Source organism: Vanacampus margaritifer, chromosome 9, assembly GCF_051991255.1.
Source record: "Vanacampus margaritifer isolate UIUO_Vmar chromosome 9, RoL_Vmar_1.0, whole genome shotgun sequence".
In the NCBI taxonomy this organism is placed as follows: domain Eukaryota; kingdom Metazoa; phylum Chordata; class Actinopteri; order Syngnathiformes; family Syngnathidae; genus Vanacampus; species Vanacampus margaritifer.
The window spans coordinates 25620053-25639137 of NC_135440.1; the positions used below are offsets into that span (position 1 = coordinate 25620053).

The following is a 19085-nucleotide window of genomic DNA, read 5'->3' on the forward strand; positions in this document are numbered from 1 at the left end:
AAACATTCATCAATTGCGCAAGAGCTGTTGTGACTTACATTTCGGTCGACAGCAGAGGGCGGTGTTGCTCAAAATGGCCGCCCCGTGAAATGAACAGTATCCGGATTTTTTTATTTATTTAGTCCAGTCAGCAAACTACTTGTTTGGGCCATGTGTATGTCAATTATACAATAAACCAATAAAAAGGGAATTTAACAGTTAAGTTCTTTCCTGTTTACTTTCACATTCACGTTTGCGTCCTACCGGAAATAGCACTACTTCCTGCTTCAGTGTCTAATCGTGAAAAATGTTTCTGGCCGCGGCGCATTAATTTGTTTAGTGCTTTATAAACTGTCAGCCAAGATAGCATTTAGCATTAGCTAACCACCAGTTACCAGATTGATGAGCGATTACATTTGTTATTAATAGTTCCTTGTGAGAATTCATTGTATATGTATTTGATTTTCAGCGAAATTGTAGCGTCCCGGATTTAATTTTGAAAATCTGGTCAACCTCGATACAGATAAAAATGGGAAACTTATCCAAATCGTGTGTTGTGTATCACCAGCAAAGTAATCTAGTGGTTAGCGCGTCTAAAAATCGTCGCTGAAATTAGCTTAAAATGGTATTTATCTTCTTACTTTTTTCTCACGCTGCTGCACATATCCTCAAGTCCCGTCCGCCATCCGCCTCATGTCATGAATACACATTTTCAAAAGAAGCAAATTATTATGTTGCCGTATTTGCTCTATAAATTATTTTGCAGTATAGTTGTGTATATGTAGTGAAGAGATGTTGACAAATGCCTTCAATATTGCAGTGATTAAAAAAAAAAAAAAAAACTACACAAAAAAATCCACACTGTTATGCAGACCTGCACTCAAATGCAACTTCTTCCCATTAAATAGCTTCTGTAAATATAACAACTGTATATTATGCAATAGAACTGCCTCTAACCAGTAGACACATCAAACATGTTGAAGGGAGCACAAAACAGAAACAGAACAGCAGAAACAAAGTACTGAAAGATTCTATAAACGCATTTCCCCCGGGATCAATAAGTACATGCATTATGCATGCGCTATTATCGTGCAAGAAAAGCGGGCATACAGAAGGCAATAAACAACACTTAACCTGCGTTTTTAATAAAAGAACTCTCTTGAAGGAAAATCGCCTTCTGTATTTTTGTATGTTTAATAAGTCTCTTTAATATACTGTATGAGTCACGCACTTTGAATGTAATTATTGAACCAAATAAACTTTTCCACCATATATTTTATTGAGATGTGCACGCATGTACATATTGTCTTTTTTTCTTCTATTTTACTTGGACCGAGAGTGCATTTAACCCATTGCCGTTCACTCATTTCACTAAGCTTGTTCTAGCTGACCAACTGCATGAAAGATAGTCCACACCTTGAACTGCTCACCCTGCATACCACCACCCGCACTCTCCGTTCCAGCTGTTTTATTGACCTCGTCATTCCAATAAGGACATCAAAGCTGCCCTCAGAGGGAAGTATTGAAACTTTTCCGAATGAAAGCCGCCGTTATATATGGCAATAGCCTACATGTACACAAGCTAACAGTTAGCATCCATATGGCTGTGTTGCGCAACTTTACCCCTTTGAGTAATGCGAAGAATGACATTAGTAAATATTGTGTTTTTCTCTCCGCGGCCTAGTGAAAGATTAAACACAGCGATAGGACAGCTCTCACGCTGTGACTCTCTCGGCTCCCCAGGTCCGACTTGACTCTTTGGCCCCCATCTGCACCGACACCATCTTCCTCCTGGCAGGCTAAACGCTCCCTTACACAAGCACACTCTCTTTGTCTACAAGTCGGAGTCCATTTCACTCCCTTGCTGATTATTCTCGCCGCCGTGCTATCGGACATCTTTAATTGGCCATAAAAATCATAAAAAAAAGAAGAGAAAGCGCCCTCGGAGTCCAGAGAGGGTCATGTAATAGAAGGGAGGAAAGCACCAAAAGTCCATAATTGCAAAAATATTTTTTCCTGTAGGGCCAACAGACTCTGTTGAGGACTCTCGCTCGTTTAAAACAAACACCGAGCGGGTGTCAGCTTGATCTATCGCGGACTATGCGCTTGTTTTGTTCAATGGGGTTCAGCTCTTTGGTTCCTTTGCTGTGTGTGTGTACTCAAATTCATCTTCCTATAGGACAATAAAGACAAACACACACACACAAGTACTTGGTTTCTTAACTCCAATTTAATGTCTTGACAGTTTATATGACAACAGTCCTTACTTTTGAATGGGTGTTACTTATAGAATAAATACATATTATTTGACCCTGGATGTTTTTATTGGTCCAACTGGTTACACTGAATGTTGTTGACGACTGATATTTCTTCACAGGTACTGTATGTCTAAAATGTTTGGTTGGGTTAGCTTATCTTTGAGTAATTTCGCAAATCATGGTGGCTAGCCTGCTAGCTAACGTTAGCTATAACGCGCACGTAGGCACGGTTACAGGATTATTTTCTGTCCTGGGATTTAGGGTGGGCAACACAAGCATGTTCGGTATAAAATGAGTTTTTACTGAATTTGGCCAAAGAATATGAAAAAGAAATAATAATAGAAGTGACCACAGGACAAAGGCAAAATCTTTAACCTAACGCACAAGTAGCCCACACTTGTGCCATTAATCCAAATAACAAAAAAGTCAATTATTTGTCATTATCCTTATCCCTCTTGTTACTACCTATGTCTGAATTTCCATCACATATATTTCGTAACCTGTTATAAACGTACATGTTGAAATCTTTTTAACTGACTGATGCTTTCCACATTCAAACTACAGCGCTACAGAAGAAGGCTAAAATCATCATTCAAGCCATTAATCTTGTTTTCGCAAGAACTGCTTTGGAGCTTGTAGCCTAAAGGTTTGAAATTGAAACTAATGGTTTAATCACATTTTGTGTGTGTGACGTCATGGTGAAAAGGTGGTAGCTTGTACAGCATCCGGTAAATATTCACAAACAAATAATTTCCAAATCCTCTCACAGATTTGTGTCTTTCATTTTTGATTTTTTTTTTCTTCTTGTGCAGTCATTTCACCAAACCACATGTTTGTAAAGTGTCACATGCATGAGGGAGTAGGTGCAGCTGTCCTGTACACCCCCCCCCCCCCCCCCACACACACACAAATACACTTACTTTTGTAACTTTTATGTGTTTGTGGAACCCCGCTGACTGGCGCAGGTGTTCAGCTACCACATTTAATTGGCTCGGGGACTTCACGTCGTCTACAGACGAGCAACCCGAAAGCTGCAGCCAAGGTTACAGTATTACTGTATTTCTTTGTCCTGAAGGCACCTCATAATTTAGAGTGAAATAGCATGTAATTAGTACACGTTACTTTGTATTCCCCCCTTAAATATAAAAAGCATAAAACATATTTTAGATGGGGGGGGTTGGGCTATGATGAAGAGGGTAGGGTATTTGAGAGTCATTTTAAACTTGTATGTGTTGTTATGACATTGAACGGCCTCTGGATGTCGCGCTGTTGTTCTCAGCTACCTTCATTCTGATGACGTACTGCATCAACAAACCACGCCCAGTTACCCCCCGGTTGTCCAATCAGCGCGCGCGTTATCTTGTTGACGTACGTGTGCTGAGCGGAAGTGAACGACCGACCGGGAAGGCTAATCCGCTTGATATCAACACAACAAGGTAATATTTACTCACATTTGTGTTATTTTGAATTGCTTTATGGTTACTTTTATGCGTCCCCAGGGTTTTTGAATCACAAATGAGGCTCCTTGTATTAATTCCCGTCTGTGGAAAGGCTTACATTAAACCATGGCCTAGCGTTCCTTGAGCGTTGATGATGCTAACGTGCTAGGTGGACATGCCGAGCTTTTAGTAGCGCAAATAACAAAACAGTTGATAAAAAAAAAGGCACGAGTCGATAAATTATCAATTTTTTATGCCGTGTCGCTTCTTTTACCGCCCTTAGTGGATGTAAAACATTGGCTGACGATTGAGAATGTTTGTGGCCGATGAGGCAAGGGACACGCAGGATTTTAAACTGGAAGTGCAATCTAAATGTATATAAATATTGTGGCACTGAACGTCAAACGTGGCGTTGTTTTTTCCTTATTGCTTTATTTCAAATGTACTTTTAAAAACTGTTTAGAGCACGCTTATATCGTCTATCTCGTTTACTGGTGTTAAACACATCAATTTAAAACATTATTTGTTATAAAAAAATTAAAAAAAACACTTCCGCCATTTAGTGTGCTTAATTGAGAGGTCGACATTTCACGATGAAGCTTTTTTTTTTTTCGTTCCCAAAATTAAATAACCAATTTCTAAAGCCATATCGTGTATGTCAATGGTTCTCAATCATGTCCCAAACAAAACAAAATCCAATATAAGATTTCAATGTTTGTCTAGAATTCATATGATTTATGGGGATCAGAGTCAATAGTTTTCCACTAGGGATCTTAATCTTGATTTTAGATTTTAAAAGTGAGTGTGATTTACTTTTTTTTTTTTTTTTAAACAATAGCAAATTTTTCTCTTCATCATCTTAACAAGCAGGTTGCATTTTCACCTACTGGACCTGAAGGCGGAATCTTCCATCATGCTCCTGTTTGCTATCAACTGGTGGCCAACGCTAGCTGCTCCTTTGCTAATATGACACGACTTATAAGGATTGCAGGGCATTTGGCTGTCATCAAAATACACAGATTGGCGCAAAACAAGTTTTCAGAAACAGTTCATGTTGCCAGTTTTATGTGAGTTTGTGAATAAGCGAGGGTTCACCGTACTCTGGATGCTATTTGCTCGTTTATCTTACTCCTAAATAAGGATCAGAGTATCTTATTCAAACAGCAGCTCATCAGCAGAATGGCCAATTCTTGTTTACATCTGCGGAAAACGCTACAAAAGTCATTACATTATAAGCGCTTTAGAGGCAGCGTTTAATTTCAGTAAAACTCCAGTAGTAAAAATGGCTGGCGGTGATCTTCAGAGTCATCACTTTTTATTAACTGCAGGACTTGTTTTTTTCCCCCCTTTTTTATTATTAAATTGAGTGCAGGCCGGGTGAGTTTGTGTTATAGCGTTAGAAAGTTGCAGCACTCCAAACCAACTGGACTGTAACCTTTTTTTTTTAAAAAAATATTATTATTTTATCCAAACACTTCTAATAAATCAAATAACAGTAAAGTAAAAACAGCATGGATGATATGCCAGCTAGTATTGGGACAAGTCTAAGATTCATTATTTACTGTCTGGTGCAGAATTCTTTCTTTCTCGTTCTTACTCGCCTGTAAAACTTGCCGAATAAAGCCCAAACAGACTTTGCGATGAGCGCACTTCATTACTTGATGATGTCCTCCACTGACCCGACTGTCAGCCGTTGGCTCGCAGACTTGCGTTTGAGCCGCGCTCTTCGTCTTTTGAATCTTGGCTATTAGGATGCCATCTGCTGCTGAACTCAATTAAACATTGTCACCAAAACGCCCCAGATGGGCCTCGCAACACATTGTTTGTACAATCTAGCCTTCAAGATGTCACTAACAAGCTGCTAAATGCTTCGAGTTGTTCACCTGCCTGTTGAATTGCTCCCAAATTACGTTAGGTACCCTATAGCGGGGACTCGCCCAGATTCATAACGATTTTTTTTTTTATGAGCAGAGCATGTGTCACTGTTTTATTTCTAACAAGTTCACATTTTTGCCCTGCCTGACATCTCATTCATTTTATCAACCTTGAGAAACAGTTCCAGTTGATCTTCTGTTTATGGTGGAGTTCCATTCTTCCATAACCCAAATTTGTAGGGAAGTCAGCACTGTAGTTTATGTAGGAACGCAACAAGTGGCCGCCATCTTTGTGGTATTTAAAAAAAAAAAAAAAACCACAATGGCCACTTCAAAGGCCTCTGAAATCGCCATAACAATTTTATTTTTATTTTTAGAAAAAGCAATTAATGACTGAAGCGTATGTTCTAATATGCTGCTCTTCTCACTAATAATGTTCCATTTTTTTGTCACAGTAATTTTGATACGTCGAGAATATATATAATTTTTTATATATATTTTTTCTTTATAATATTTATTCTGCTCATCTATAGGGCCGTTCCATGCCAAATCGGCCAACTGCTAACTGGTTGCATATTTGGAATCTGGAATTTTGGAATATTTTTGAATTCCCTTTCCCAACAATACCTTTTTGTGAAGCTTGACTGAGTGGAAGAAGAATTGGAAGTTGTCTGTTCGGGAACACTGTTGTCATCGTCCACCCTCTGGTTAATGTTCAGGGTTACAGCTGACCTCTAAAGTGCCTTAATGTGTTTTTGCGTATCCGGACCACTGCCAGACTTTCGAATCCACCTTCATTCGTTAAGCTTAATTATATCTTTTTTTTTTTTTTAAGCATGAAACGATGCGGAGATTCCGCGTAGGTTGTTTTGGCAGCCGCCAACTCATTTGACCAACACGCTCGATTTGAAATATGTTTCCTTAAAGCGGCGCTACTCCGGTGGGGCGCCAGATGTGCGCGTGAGCTGCTGAATAATGCACCTCCGTATTAGACGATAACATGCAAATTGCTTTTAATAAGTGTCAGCACAAGATGAAGAAGAACCAGTCACGTTTTTTTTTTTTCTTCCCCAAAAACGTCTCTCTGTGGCATTAATTTTAAGACGTAGCCCGCAGTGGTGAAAGTGGTCTGATGCAAGCTGAATAATTGTATCATGTATCGCTAGACGAAGATGTCCCAAGTGGGCCACCAAGTGCTCTCTGGGAGGAAGCTCTTAAAATAGCTGATCCAAGTCAATAGCGCATGATGCCACTTTGTTCTCTCACTTTTAATTTGACAAGTTGAAGCGAACCTTCATCACTCTTTTTTTCCCCCCTGTTCGTTAGTTATTTATCTTTAGCAGACTTTTCTTGTCAAATGTACAACGTCACTACGGGAACCGCGATGCTTTCTGGTCTTGCTAGATTAGCGCACCGAATACTACGACTTTCGTAAACCTCGAATCATCATCAGTTGTAAACTGAAGACCCCTTTTAACTAATTCAGAACCAAAAAAAAACGTGTAAATACGTTTTTAAATACTTTGTCTCGCATTCCCAAAAACATATTTAGACGTTTTTGTGTGTGTGTTTTTTTTATGCTAGAACATACAGAATGCTTTGAAGCAGCTTCTGACCTAAAGAGGTCGCTTAAAGTAATGGTAGTTATTACAAAAATAGCCGGCAGGTGGCAGCAGAGTATAAGAGCTCAACCAGGGCCATGTTGCAACAAAAAAAAATTCTATATACGTAGACCATGTTTCTGTAAATTTTGATATTTGGTTTTTATTTGAGGCAGATATTTTTTCCATTAAAATGTGATTTATGAGGAGGTTAGACCATTGGTCGATATTCAGAGTTTGTTTTTTTTCCAGTTAACAAGAATTGTTTTTTTAGCGATAGTAAGGGCTACAAGTGTAGATTGAAATTGTTTATGTGGTAAGTCAGTTGTTGTTAGGTCACCTAGCAAACACAAGTTTGGAGATAAAGGTATCCTACAGTCCAAAATAGCGGAAAGTCTTTCTAAGACTTTAGTCCAGAAATACATAACCGGAGTACATAACCATAAAGCATGAACATAAGTGTCTGTAGTGTTTTGTAAGCATTGGAGACAAATGTCGGAGTTTGAGAGTCCCATTTTCTTAATCATATATTGAGTAATGTATGTTCTGTGAATAATTTTATATTGGATAAGTTGTAAATTTGTGTGTTTTGTCATTTTAAATTCGTTTTCACAAACTTGAATCCAAAAGTCAGATTCCGGTGCTATAGACAAGTCTGTCTCCCATTTCGAGATGGGTAAAGACATTTTATCAGTATATGAAAGTAACTTATATATTTTTGAAAGTTTTTTTGTTGTTGTCGGAGAAAGCTTGTTAATATCGTTAGCTAAAACAGGCGGTTGGAGCGTACCCCGAAGTGTTGGAATTTTTTTCTTTATCATATTTTTAACTTGTAGATAATGTAAAAAAATTCAGTTTTTTATATTGTATTTTTGGAACAAGGATGTATATGATATAAACATATTATCTGAGAAGAGATGGTGGAGATGTGTAATTCCTTTCTGTTCCCACACACCTAAATAAAATGGTTGGTTGTTAAGTTGAAACTTTGCTATATTCTTAATGCTAATTGCTGCGAAATGGAAACAGATACAAATATGCGTTTTTTTCCCCGATGAGAGAAGTAACTCTAATCTTTCTTTTGGTAGGTTTCATGTTTTTATAGCGATAGAACACAATATTCTGTGAGCCTTGCAAAATCCAGCAAGCCAGGAGCGAAGGAGGTTACTTCAGTCAAAATGGCTGGGAGTGATTGAGTTAAGGTGGAAAATCAAATGCCAAATTTGGATTTTGGTCAAAGTTTATAGGAAAAGTATGCCTCTTCTTTATTTTAATTTTTTTTTATTAAACTCTTGCTGATCTGTGATTGGCCCAGAACCCCATAATCATATAAAAGCTAATGACATTGACACAAGTGAGGAGAATGTGCCGACGAAAATGGATGAATAGATTGCTTTTTTGTTTTTTTCCTCTTTCTGGAATTTACTATATTTTTTTTCTGACTCCAAACAAGCTTTAACCAACAACAACAACAAAATCACTTCTTGTGCTTTTGAGACGGGAGCAGCTTTTAGAGGGCACGAGAAGGAGGCCTGCACTGAGCTTGTACTTCCACTCACGAGCAAAGGGAGTCCCTGAAAGTCTGTTGTGTGACGTTGAGCGTCTTAACACAGCGGCGGCGATTACAACGCTGATATTCCTTGAATGCATCGCAGCTGTCTCGTGCGATTAAGCAGCCGTCTGCGTCTCTCGTTCTGTAGATGGAAGTGGACCAGCTCCTGTCTCTGTCCGGCTCGGCGCTGGCCCAGGCTGTCAGCTCTCTGCTGGAGACGCCCGGCCTCTACGTCTTCTCCGACATCCTGGAGCTGCCGAATGTCAGAGAGGTAACTGCTCCACCCGTGTACGTTTGTGCCTGATACGCTGCCGCTTGAGTGAAATGTGAGGTTTAAAAAAAAAAAATAATCGAGCAATTGAGGTACTGTAATGCCCTTCACGTGTGGGCAAGGAGAGCCAGAATCTCCAAGGCATTTACAGCCATTTAGTGAACAGGACAGTCAAGCACAAAAATTATATTATTAAGCTTTTGTCATTTTTGAACATTGTCGAAAAACAAGAAAAGACGCATCAGATTGATAAAAAAAAACAAACAACTACAACCAAATATCAGCACCGATTATCGGCCGGGCCAATTTGGCGTTTTTGACAAATATCGGCCTCTTTATGAATCTGAAGGCCGATAAAGCTGGTATCTCACTGAGCAGTGCATGCTTGCGAACGTCGCGAATTTGGGGTTTTCATCAGGAATTGTCTGATGTTCACAGTTTTTACTTGTCGTGAACACATTTGGAACATATTCAAACAATTTTTCACTGCCAAGATCTTTTGAAACGTTTTACGAACGAAAACCCCAAATTAGCTACATTCGCATGTATTTGTCGCTCAGTGAGATGCAGGGAACTTTCATTCATGGATCTATTTAAATTTATTAAAAAAAAAAAAAGGAACTCCCTACACTTTTTGTTTTAAAAATAAATAAAGAAAGAAATTTTGTTGAAAGTTTAGAAAACTTTATTTACAGTAGAACTTTACTTGCTTAGTTTTTAATTTAGCTTAGCACATGCTAATGACCCTGGAAGCTCCCTGCAATTTTTGTTAGTTTTTAAACAAATCTATTAATATAGCTTAAAAAAAAAAGTTTTTTTTTTTTTTTTACGCTAACATTTTCTCTTGTACTGCAAATTAATTTTGGCTTGAAATATCTGTTATCGGCCCCCTTAACTACTTATAATCTGTATCGTATCGGCCTTTAAAAAACACATCTGTCTATCACTAAAGTATGCATTATTAAACCAGTGGTTTTCTTTTACAGTGCTATTTTTATTAAATAAAACCACATGACAAAAACATTAGTGGTCGTTGTTAAAATGACGACAGTGTCAGTCAAAGCTGCGCAATTTTATACTGCTACTGATCCACATGGCACCCAATTAAAATGCTCTTCTTTTTTTTTTAAGGCAATTTCTAATCCAGCGCTTGTGCTGGATCTCATTAGATGGTGTTAGGTGTACCTAGTGAAGCGTGCATGACGAACGGCAAGTGGCTCACTCGCTAATATTTGCAAAGTTAAACGCTGTCGGGCCCGCGCAGTCACTTTGTGCTAATATGCATATTCATCTTGCGCACTGAAGCGGCTAATTTGCTAATACGCTTGTTTACTTCCAGCCGAATTTATTCCAAATCCCATTTTGGCTCATTCCCGCTTATTTCTGTTCTATCTTCTAAATGCTTTAGGTTGCGTGAATTGTGGGATTAATGAAAAGAAACAAAACGTCTTTTTCAAGCAGCAAAATGAACAATAGTGCAAATGCGCAGCGTCCTTGTCTCTGATTGGTTAATCCGGTGCTGAGCGTGGGTGTGATTAGTCGCATGCGCACTGAAGAGCTGCTCCTCGTCGTCACTGTCAAGGACAACTTGACCACATTGCTTTCTGCAGTCAGTGATTTTTAATAAAGGCAAAGAAATGAGTCAGGATATTAGCTGATTGTTTCAAAAAGAACAAAGGCAGGCATGCTAATCGCTACCAAGCAGATGACGTGTTCCACATAAAATTACTTCCAGTACAGGAGAAAGACTGATGGGCTGTAAGTGGCAAAAAACTGCAGGTTATTGACACCACTCCATAAATGTTTCCAAATTGCACTGAGATGGTGCCCAAGCACTACTTTTCTATCAGACAGGGCTTTGGCTTGTCTAATAGAAGTTCCTCCCCTCCAGGAGCGTAGCCATGAATTTTTCATTGGGGTGGCTAGTGTGATTTTTATAATAAATAAAAAAAATATAATATAATAAATACAATTTAAAAAAAAAAATAATATAAAAATCAATAATAATAACATTAAAGGATCTTTTTGCGCAGCTTGTCACTTTTTTCCTCGCGACTGCCACCTCTGGCCAAAAGCGTAACTGCAGCATCTGTGTCAGACTCGTTCATGGTGCGCAAGCCAATACGTGCCAATCTGCCCCCCCCCCCCCAAAAAAAAACCTTCAAAAAAATGTTATGGTGGCAAAGCACTACTTTCTATTAGACATGGCTATGGCCTGACTAAATGAAGCTCCAACTCTCACATCAACGTTTCCTTAGCAGCAAGATGGCGCCGAAGCTATACTTTTATTTAGACAGAACTTTGAATAGGTGAGTTTTTCAGTAAATGACACAGGACAGGTTTAAAAAAAACAAAAACAAAAACACAACAGAAACAGGAGAATTTCAAATCGCAAATTGCAAATACTCTCATTCCTAACATCTTCTTTCATTTTCTGTGTCGCCAGCTGGAGAACGGCCCCCACGCCCCGATGTACCAACTCCTCAATCTCTTCGCTTACGGAACCTACTGCGACTACAAAGGTACGGGTTCGACCGCGCGTGTATGCGCGTCCCCCTTGCAGCTAACTCTTTTATTACAAGCTGCATTTTGTTGCCGCGAGGCGATGGCCTTGACTGGTAGCCATTAAATAAACATGGGCTCGCAAGTTGCCGTCGGCAGGTGCTTCACAAACAAATTGCCGCACTCCCTCTGACTTACTGGCGCTGTCAAAACAAGACGCACACAAAAAAAAACAACATCCATGGCTCGGCTGTCTTTTTATTATTCCAGGCTGGACACACCAACTTGAAGTCATTAGTCAATTCATCTTGACCTTAATTGCCGTATTTTTGGCCTGGAGGCTGTTATTTATTTACTCAACTGGAGAGGATACGAAGAATTTTAACTTTTTTTTTTTTAATTTTTATGCTTTCACATTGTAATAGTACTCTAATCTAGTTTTCCCAAACTTTATTGAGCCAACCGCATATTTTATATTAGGAAAAAAAAAAGGTCTTGGCATTTCACCAAACAAAAATTCCACAAAAAGGGGATGCATTTTCCTGTCTCTTACTATACATCACTAACATTGACAGTTGAACAAATATTTTATTTGGCCAAGTTATTATATATTATTATTGCGAGTGTATCAATTAGGGCCTGATGGATTAATCAGCCGGCCAAGATCATCTCTTAAAATCGGCCCTAAATTTTTATGTCCTCCTAGTGGACCGCTTATTTTATTTTTCTAACAACAGTGAGGAGGGGAAAAAAATTCTTCAAGTCCACCTGTAAATTAGTGGTGTCTATTTTTAGCTACATAGAGGCAATGCAGTAATATAGTACAGCAAACTACCGTCACAAAGAATAAAATAAATGAATATGTCTCAACACTCAATGTGATTACTGTGTGTACCTAATTTTGTGACCAATTGCCATTCTTTGTTTCCACGCACTTTTAGAGCGAGCGGCGTCCCTGCCAGAGCTGACGCCCGCTCAAAGGAACAAACTTCGCCATCTGTCCATCATCAGCTTGGCCTCCAACCTCAAGGTAGCCGTTCTCCGTTGTCGGTTTTCTCACCCCGCAGAGGAGCTGGATTGTCTCGTTATAATCAGACATATGCTCCATTGTATCGCGTGTTATTTTCAACCCATCAGCTTGATTTTTTTTTTTTGCAGCAGCAGCAGCATGTCCAATTTGCACCTGTCTTTCTTTGCACATACTTTGTTTCTGTACTTTAAGGCGAGTAAAGTGGCTGTGCAGGATGAAATATGATGTTAATTTCTCTAATTTAGCTTTCAAATGTGTAATCCGCTTACCATTAAGTTTGTTAAACAGAAAAACAGGCTTTATTTGTTTCATTTTTGTTGGGTCACTGTTGACACTTTGGCTAGTTAGCATGTCACGCTAACTGCTTACTCTGCGGCTATTTTTGTTAACAAGAGTATGAAAACCTAGAAATTATATATATTTTTTGTACATTTAGAACAGATATAAATTTGTGATTAATTGTGAGTTAACTAGTGAAGTCATGCGATTAAATATGATTACAAATTTTAATCGCCTGATGCCCCTAATTTTTAATAATCTTTTCTTTAAAAAAATAAAAATAAATAAATATATATATATATATATATATAATTATTATTATTTAATTTATATATTTTTATATGTATTTTTTTTAATAATCTTTTTTTTTTTTATAAAGAAAAGATTATTAAAAATTAGGGGCGTCTGGCATTTTTCAATCGTAATTAATCGCATGACTTCACCAGTTAACTCACAAATAATCACACATTTTTTATCTGTTCTAATACAATAAAAAAAAATCTAGGTTTTCATACTCTTGTTAACAAAAGTGGGAAAAAATGTTAAACTAATAGAAATAGTTAAGATGATTTTTTGACGTCTATAGCCGTCAATGGCAGTGAATGAGTTAAAATCGATTCATGGTTTTATGAATCGATGTCGGACTCAAAAAGGAAAATCGATTCGATATACAGTATTCATGTTGACGAGCCGAATGACTGATTAGATAAACAAATCACGATTTGTTATTTCTTATCTCTTCTCTTACTTTGAGCTAATAAAGCGTCGTGCCTCCAGCCTACAATTGAATCACAGCCGCGATGATGTACAGTATTTGACCACCCCGAGTGTGATCATGCTTAATTACATCCCATCTGACGCCCTGCTGCGGTTCTCCCCTCGCCGTGTTTTGCCGCATTGAATGTCACGAGCCCGAACTCTCTAATTGCCCGGCAGATTGTTCCCGTCTCCCTCCTTTACCGGCGACATTTAAGCAAATGTGCCATTTTCCCCACTAAAGTTCCCGCAGCCATTAGAAAGGATGTGACGCGCTGCGTTTTGTCCCCTCAGTGCCTTCCGTACTCGCTGCTCCTGCAGCAGCTGGAGCTGAAGAATGTGCGCGAGCTGGAGGACCTGCTGATCGAGGCGGTGTACTGCGACATCATCCAGGGTAAATTGGACCAGCGCAACCAGCAGGTGGAGGTGGACTGCAGCGTGGGCCGTGACCTGGGCCCCAACGAGCTGCCCAACATCGTCAACACGCTGCAGGAGTGGTCAGTAACGGCTTCATGGCCGCGCGGGCGCGCTTGTATTAAGCCGGCCCCCCTCTCCATGGCGTGCTTCTGCTCTCTTCATAGGTGCACGGGCTGCGAGGCGGTGCTGTGCGGCATCGAAGAGCAAGTCTCCCGAGCTAATCAATACCGCGAGAGCCAACTGAAAGTCAAAGTTCAAGTGGAAACCGAGGTCAGTGTTTTGACGCCTTGAGGACCTTCCCCTCTCCATCAATGCGACTTGTTCAGCAGCCTTCCCTTCACGCCTCGGGCTACTTGCGATATTTAAAAATGAAAATCCCAACTGGATTGTTTTTTTGCTTTTTTTTCCCCCCATCATTGCCGCTGGCTGGAGTGCTTATTGTTACGTTTGCTGGTCTGCCATCCCTCCCTTATGAAAGTCATCTCTCAAGAGCAGCTCCATGAAATTACTTACAACCGCCTTATACACTGTAAACTGACGTGATGAAAGGTCACCGTGACCACAAATGACAGTAAACCAAAAACTAGTGTACATTTTGCCTTTTCAGCCACAAACTGTTCCTCATTTTACATTTTCAGCCATAAACTTGTGTACTTTTAAAAATTTCAGGTCTGATACAAAGCTACGTTTTACATTTGAGGCTACAAACTACTGTACTGCACTCATTATTAAGTTGACATGTTAGGCCACAGGCTATTATAAAATTGATAATTTTGCCATAAACTACTGTCCATTTTGTATTTTAGCCTACCAACTAGGGGTGGCAATCTTTGAATGTCTCACAATTCAATTCGATTCCGATTTTTGGGTGTGCGATCCGTTTCAGAATTGATTTTCGATTAAGATCGATTTTTGATTCAAAATGATTTGACTGACAATGATTTTTGCTTCAATTTAAAGATGTTCAAGGAATCGTAATGATCTACTCCAGTCGGACTCGCTAATGCTAATTAGCGCGCTACTCGCGGCACTTTTATCACTCAAAAGAACGGCTCCACGCTGCAAAAAAAAAAAAAAACACTTTTATTGGAATAACTTGATCGTGACTTTTTCCTTCTACTCTCTAATGTGGCTACAACAGTGTATTAGACCGCGTGGAACCACACTGCCTCTAAGTGGCCAAATCGGGTACAACATGAACAGCGCTCACTTCTGTTGGCAACTTATTCCGTTTGTGTGCAGCATAACAGCTAAATGGCGCTTCACAAACTAGCGTAGATCATACTTTGCATGCCACAATTATTCCAAACTTTTGTGCATTTTACATTTCAAGCCACAAACACTGACATTAGAAAGGCCACAAATGATTGTACATTTTAGGCAAAAACTAATTTCGGGGGTAAACTGAGAGCTCATGACCCAATCGTCGTTCTTCCTCAGGTGTCAAACCTACAGAAAACCCTGAAGGCCAGCGCCGCCTCGCCGTCATCGGGTCCCGCCCCCGCCGGCGCAGCCTCCAATCAGGATGCCGACCAGCCGGCCGAACCGCGGGACCCCGCCTCTTCTCAGGAACCGCGACAGCCGGGGAAAAAAAGTTCTAAGGTGAAAGGGTGAGTAATATGTTGTTACTCCCCCCCCCCCCACCCCACCCTTTTGTTTAGTGATGTCATTTAATTTTGTTTGTTTTTCCTGGAAATCTTTAAAAGTCAATACATTGGCATAAAAAAGCATCACATGGAATTTTTATTTCTGTATATATAATTGTTTCATCTTCATTTTTCCTACGTCGCACTTTGGGCTTTGGAAAGTGTGCTTTATAAATATGCATTTGCGAGTAATAACGACAACACGGCTAAGTGTCTCCTTCAACATTAAATGAAAGCCATTAGTCCAATGTTCTCGCACAGAGCAAAGTTAATTCAGCGGGGAGCCACTGTGGGTGCATTTTTTTCAATAAACACTAAAAAGCCAGCTGCTGCTGTAAGTGGCTGTCAGGGTTGTTCTGCTCTGCCTCCATTACCAGCTTCGAACTGCACATCTGTCCCGGATTGTAAAACGTCACCACAGCCACACTTGCGTGTTCCGGGGCAGTCGCCGCCGTCCACTTCCTTCCACAAGTCGTCATTTATTCATTTTTACTTTCATGGCTGAGCCCCACGACCACCATCTTGTCGGTCGGGCAGAATGAAGAGGTTTTGAAATCCAAATTAATGATAGCTTAACCTCAATCCCCGGAATTAAAAGGAGTGATGACACCCATTCTTCAAAAGCCGCAGGAAGGATGTGAGTGTTAAGGGAGACATTTTTATGAGTTAAAACATTTCCCAGGTGTCTTAATAGCACTGTATTGGGATCCGATCAATTACAGGGTTTCCGCAGGTCATTAAGAGTCATTAAATGGATTTCACTCAAATGAAGGGCTTAAATGGTATAAATAAGGCATTAAATACAATGTCCAAGGGCATTGACAATTTAAATGCAGCTTATGTTAAAAACATTGTTGTTCGTGCTTTATTTTATATCCGGCGTTGTGTAAAGGAGTCACTATAACATCAAAATAAATATAAAAATATATGTATTTGTGTGGACTGATGAGTATTTGTAATTTCCAATGAACAACGTGGCCTGGAAGTTGCTTGATGCTCCAAATAACAATTGGTCTAACTTTGAGAAGAAAAAAAAAAGTACTGCTAATGTCACCAATGTCCAACATGAAACGCTAATGCCAACTAGTGGCAGAAAATTACCTCACCGCAAATCTATGACTCAATGTTTCACACTCCTTTTAACTGTTTAGTATGACTTCAAATTACTTACTATAAAATTATGATATCAATTAATTTAAGCACACAACCACATTTGTATTTGGTAATCATACTTGTCCACTTTTATGTTAATTAACAAGAGTATAAAAAAACTTACAAATATTTTGTTGTACATTTAATAAAACGGATATAAATTAATTTCAGATTAATCGCGAGTATGACGTGTGTAACTTTTATTTAAATTTACAAAACATGAAATTAGATTTGCTCACACATGCGACCCTGAATGAAAACGTCTGTTCTCCATAATACATGGATGAGAGCGAAGGAAAATGAGCACAGCAAACAGTTAACACCGCCCCTACCCTCCCTCTTATTTTGAAAAAAAGAATAAGAGAGAAAAAACCTCCAAATAACCAATGACATCATTCTCTACTCGCCAGGCTGCGAGGCAGCGGCAAGATCTGGTCCAAGTCCAACTGAAGAAGTGACAAACGGCACCACTGATCCGCACTCTCACGGGACTCGTTGTGGGACAAAAACGGAAGCGTTCAAACAAAGTGATCGGCGTGGGGGCGGGTGGGCTGGGTTTTGGGCTCACACCCTCGCCACCCGCCCCTCTGACGGGAAGCTTCACAGGAACGTTTCGTTTTTTTGTTTAGTCACCTAATCTCACCTTGACGGATTTGCGGCCATCGCGGCATCGTCCTCTCTCCTGCCGTTATGACGAGAGTGAACAAAACTGGACATCCGCTTGCCTTGGCTCATAAGCAGGAGCTTTTCTCATGCATTGGAATTGTGTGCGTTTTTGTTTTCATTGCTTTCCAAATGCTCCTTTTGGCTTCGACTCCGTTTTGTCATGTCCCCCCCCCCCCCACCCGTGTTAAGTTGAGAATTGTATCAAAGTCTTGAGTATAAATTGTTGGGAAATAAAAGAGAGAGAAAAAAAGCCCTTGCACTTATCGTGACGAGCTCTCATTAATGTCACTGTCACATCTTTTAATACACGCGCATCTCCGGAGGGCGTCGCCGCTAAATGTTAACTCACAGAAGGGGGGGCCGCCATTAGGAGGTCGAGCCGTTAATTAGGGCGTGTCCCCGCAGACGCCCGTGCATCACAAACGCCGAGGCTTCATTCAAAGGGCATTCGTTCTTATTTCCTCCTGTTTGGCGCTTTGGGCTGAACCTCCCTCGCGCTCCTGCAATATTGGAACGGGTCTGAAGTTGGGTGAAACCAGCACCACTTGTCAATAAATCTTGGGGGGGTCCGTTTTTTTTAAGATGGCACCACGGAAGGATGTGAAAAGGGGGGAGAAATGTGGTAGAAGACCATACAAGAAATTGATAATAAAAGAATATTGCATGCATGCGAGATGAATTTCTTTTCACAACAGCATGAGGGAAGAGATGAGAAGTAACAAAGTACAAAATACTTTGTTACTATACTTGAGTAGTTTTTACAGTACTTTGTACTTTCCTGAGTGTTTATTTTTGAGACTACTTTTTTACTTTTATCAGTTACATTTTAACATGAGTGTCTGTGCTTTTTACTTGATACATTTTCAAAACAAGGTCGTTACTTTTGTTTTTAAATGCATGAAAATGTTCATGTATTCTGGCTCCGCCAATCATATGAAGCGTACGCACTCACGGCCCCCTGCATACCAGCTTGTGATTGGCTCTACGGCACGACGCTATCACATGACGTATCAATTGGCTAGATTAGAACAACCCGTAAATATGAGGTTAGCTAATAGCTTTCAAATTGACGTAGAGGAACCAAACATCCGGTAAAAATACTTTCTACTTCTAATCGTCAAGTACATTTCAGACCCTGTACTTTATTACTTTTACTTGAGTACTTTTACCAAAGTGTTTTTTTCCGCTGACAAAATGTTGTTTGTAAAGGACAAAGAATTGCAGTTTTTCTGGTGCAGCGCATCAATCGATGTTCGGTACTTAACTCATTCACTGCCATTGATGGTTGTAGACGTGAAAAATTCATTTGAACTTTTTTTATTAGTTTAGTTTACATTTTTTACACTTTTGTTGAGTATGAAAACCTAGAATTTTTTTATTGTACATTTAGAACAGATATAAAATTAATTGTGAGTTAACTGGTCATGCAATTAATTGCGATTAAAAAATAAAATAAAAAATCGCCTGACGCTCCTAATTTTTAAATAATCTTTTCTTTTTTTAAATCACGTCAGGCGATAATTTTTTTTAATTGTAATTAATCGCATGACTTCAATAGTTAACTCACGATTAATCATAAATGTTATATCTGTTCTAAATGTACAATAAAAAAAATCTAGGTTTTCCTACTTTTGTTAACAAAAGTGGAAAAAATGTTAAACTA

General features: G+C 39.4%; 1 protein-coding gene across 2 annotated transcripts; it reads left to right on the top strand.

Annotated features, from left to right (window-relative positions):
* The first annotated feature begins 3574 nt into the window (after nucleotides 1–3574).
* cops7a (COP9 constitutive photomorphogenic homolog subunit 7A) lies at nucleotides 3575–18090 on the top strand. Of its 2 annotated transcripts, none has more exons than XM_077576890.1 (8): nucleotides 3575–3673; nucleotides 8852–8974; nucleotides 11421–11496; nucleotides 12418–12506; nucleotides 13836–14038; nucleotides 14123–14228; nucleotides 15399–15568; nucleotides 17167–18090. In XM_077576890.1, exons 2-8 carry the CDS (start codon nucleotides 8852–8854, stop codon nucleotides 17204–17206), a joined length of 807 nt encoding a protein of 268 aa, XP_077433016.1. In that variant the 5' UTR covers nucleotides 3575–3673; the 3' UTR covers nucleotides 17207–18090. The 2 variants fall into 2 exon arrangements, with proteins under 2 accessions (XP_077433016.1, XP_077433017.1); XM_077576891.1 differs by having other exon boundaries at nucleotides 15399–15560.
* Nucleotides 18091–19085: the final 995 nt, after the last annotated feature.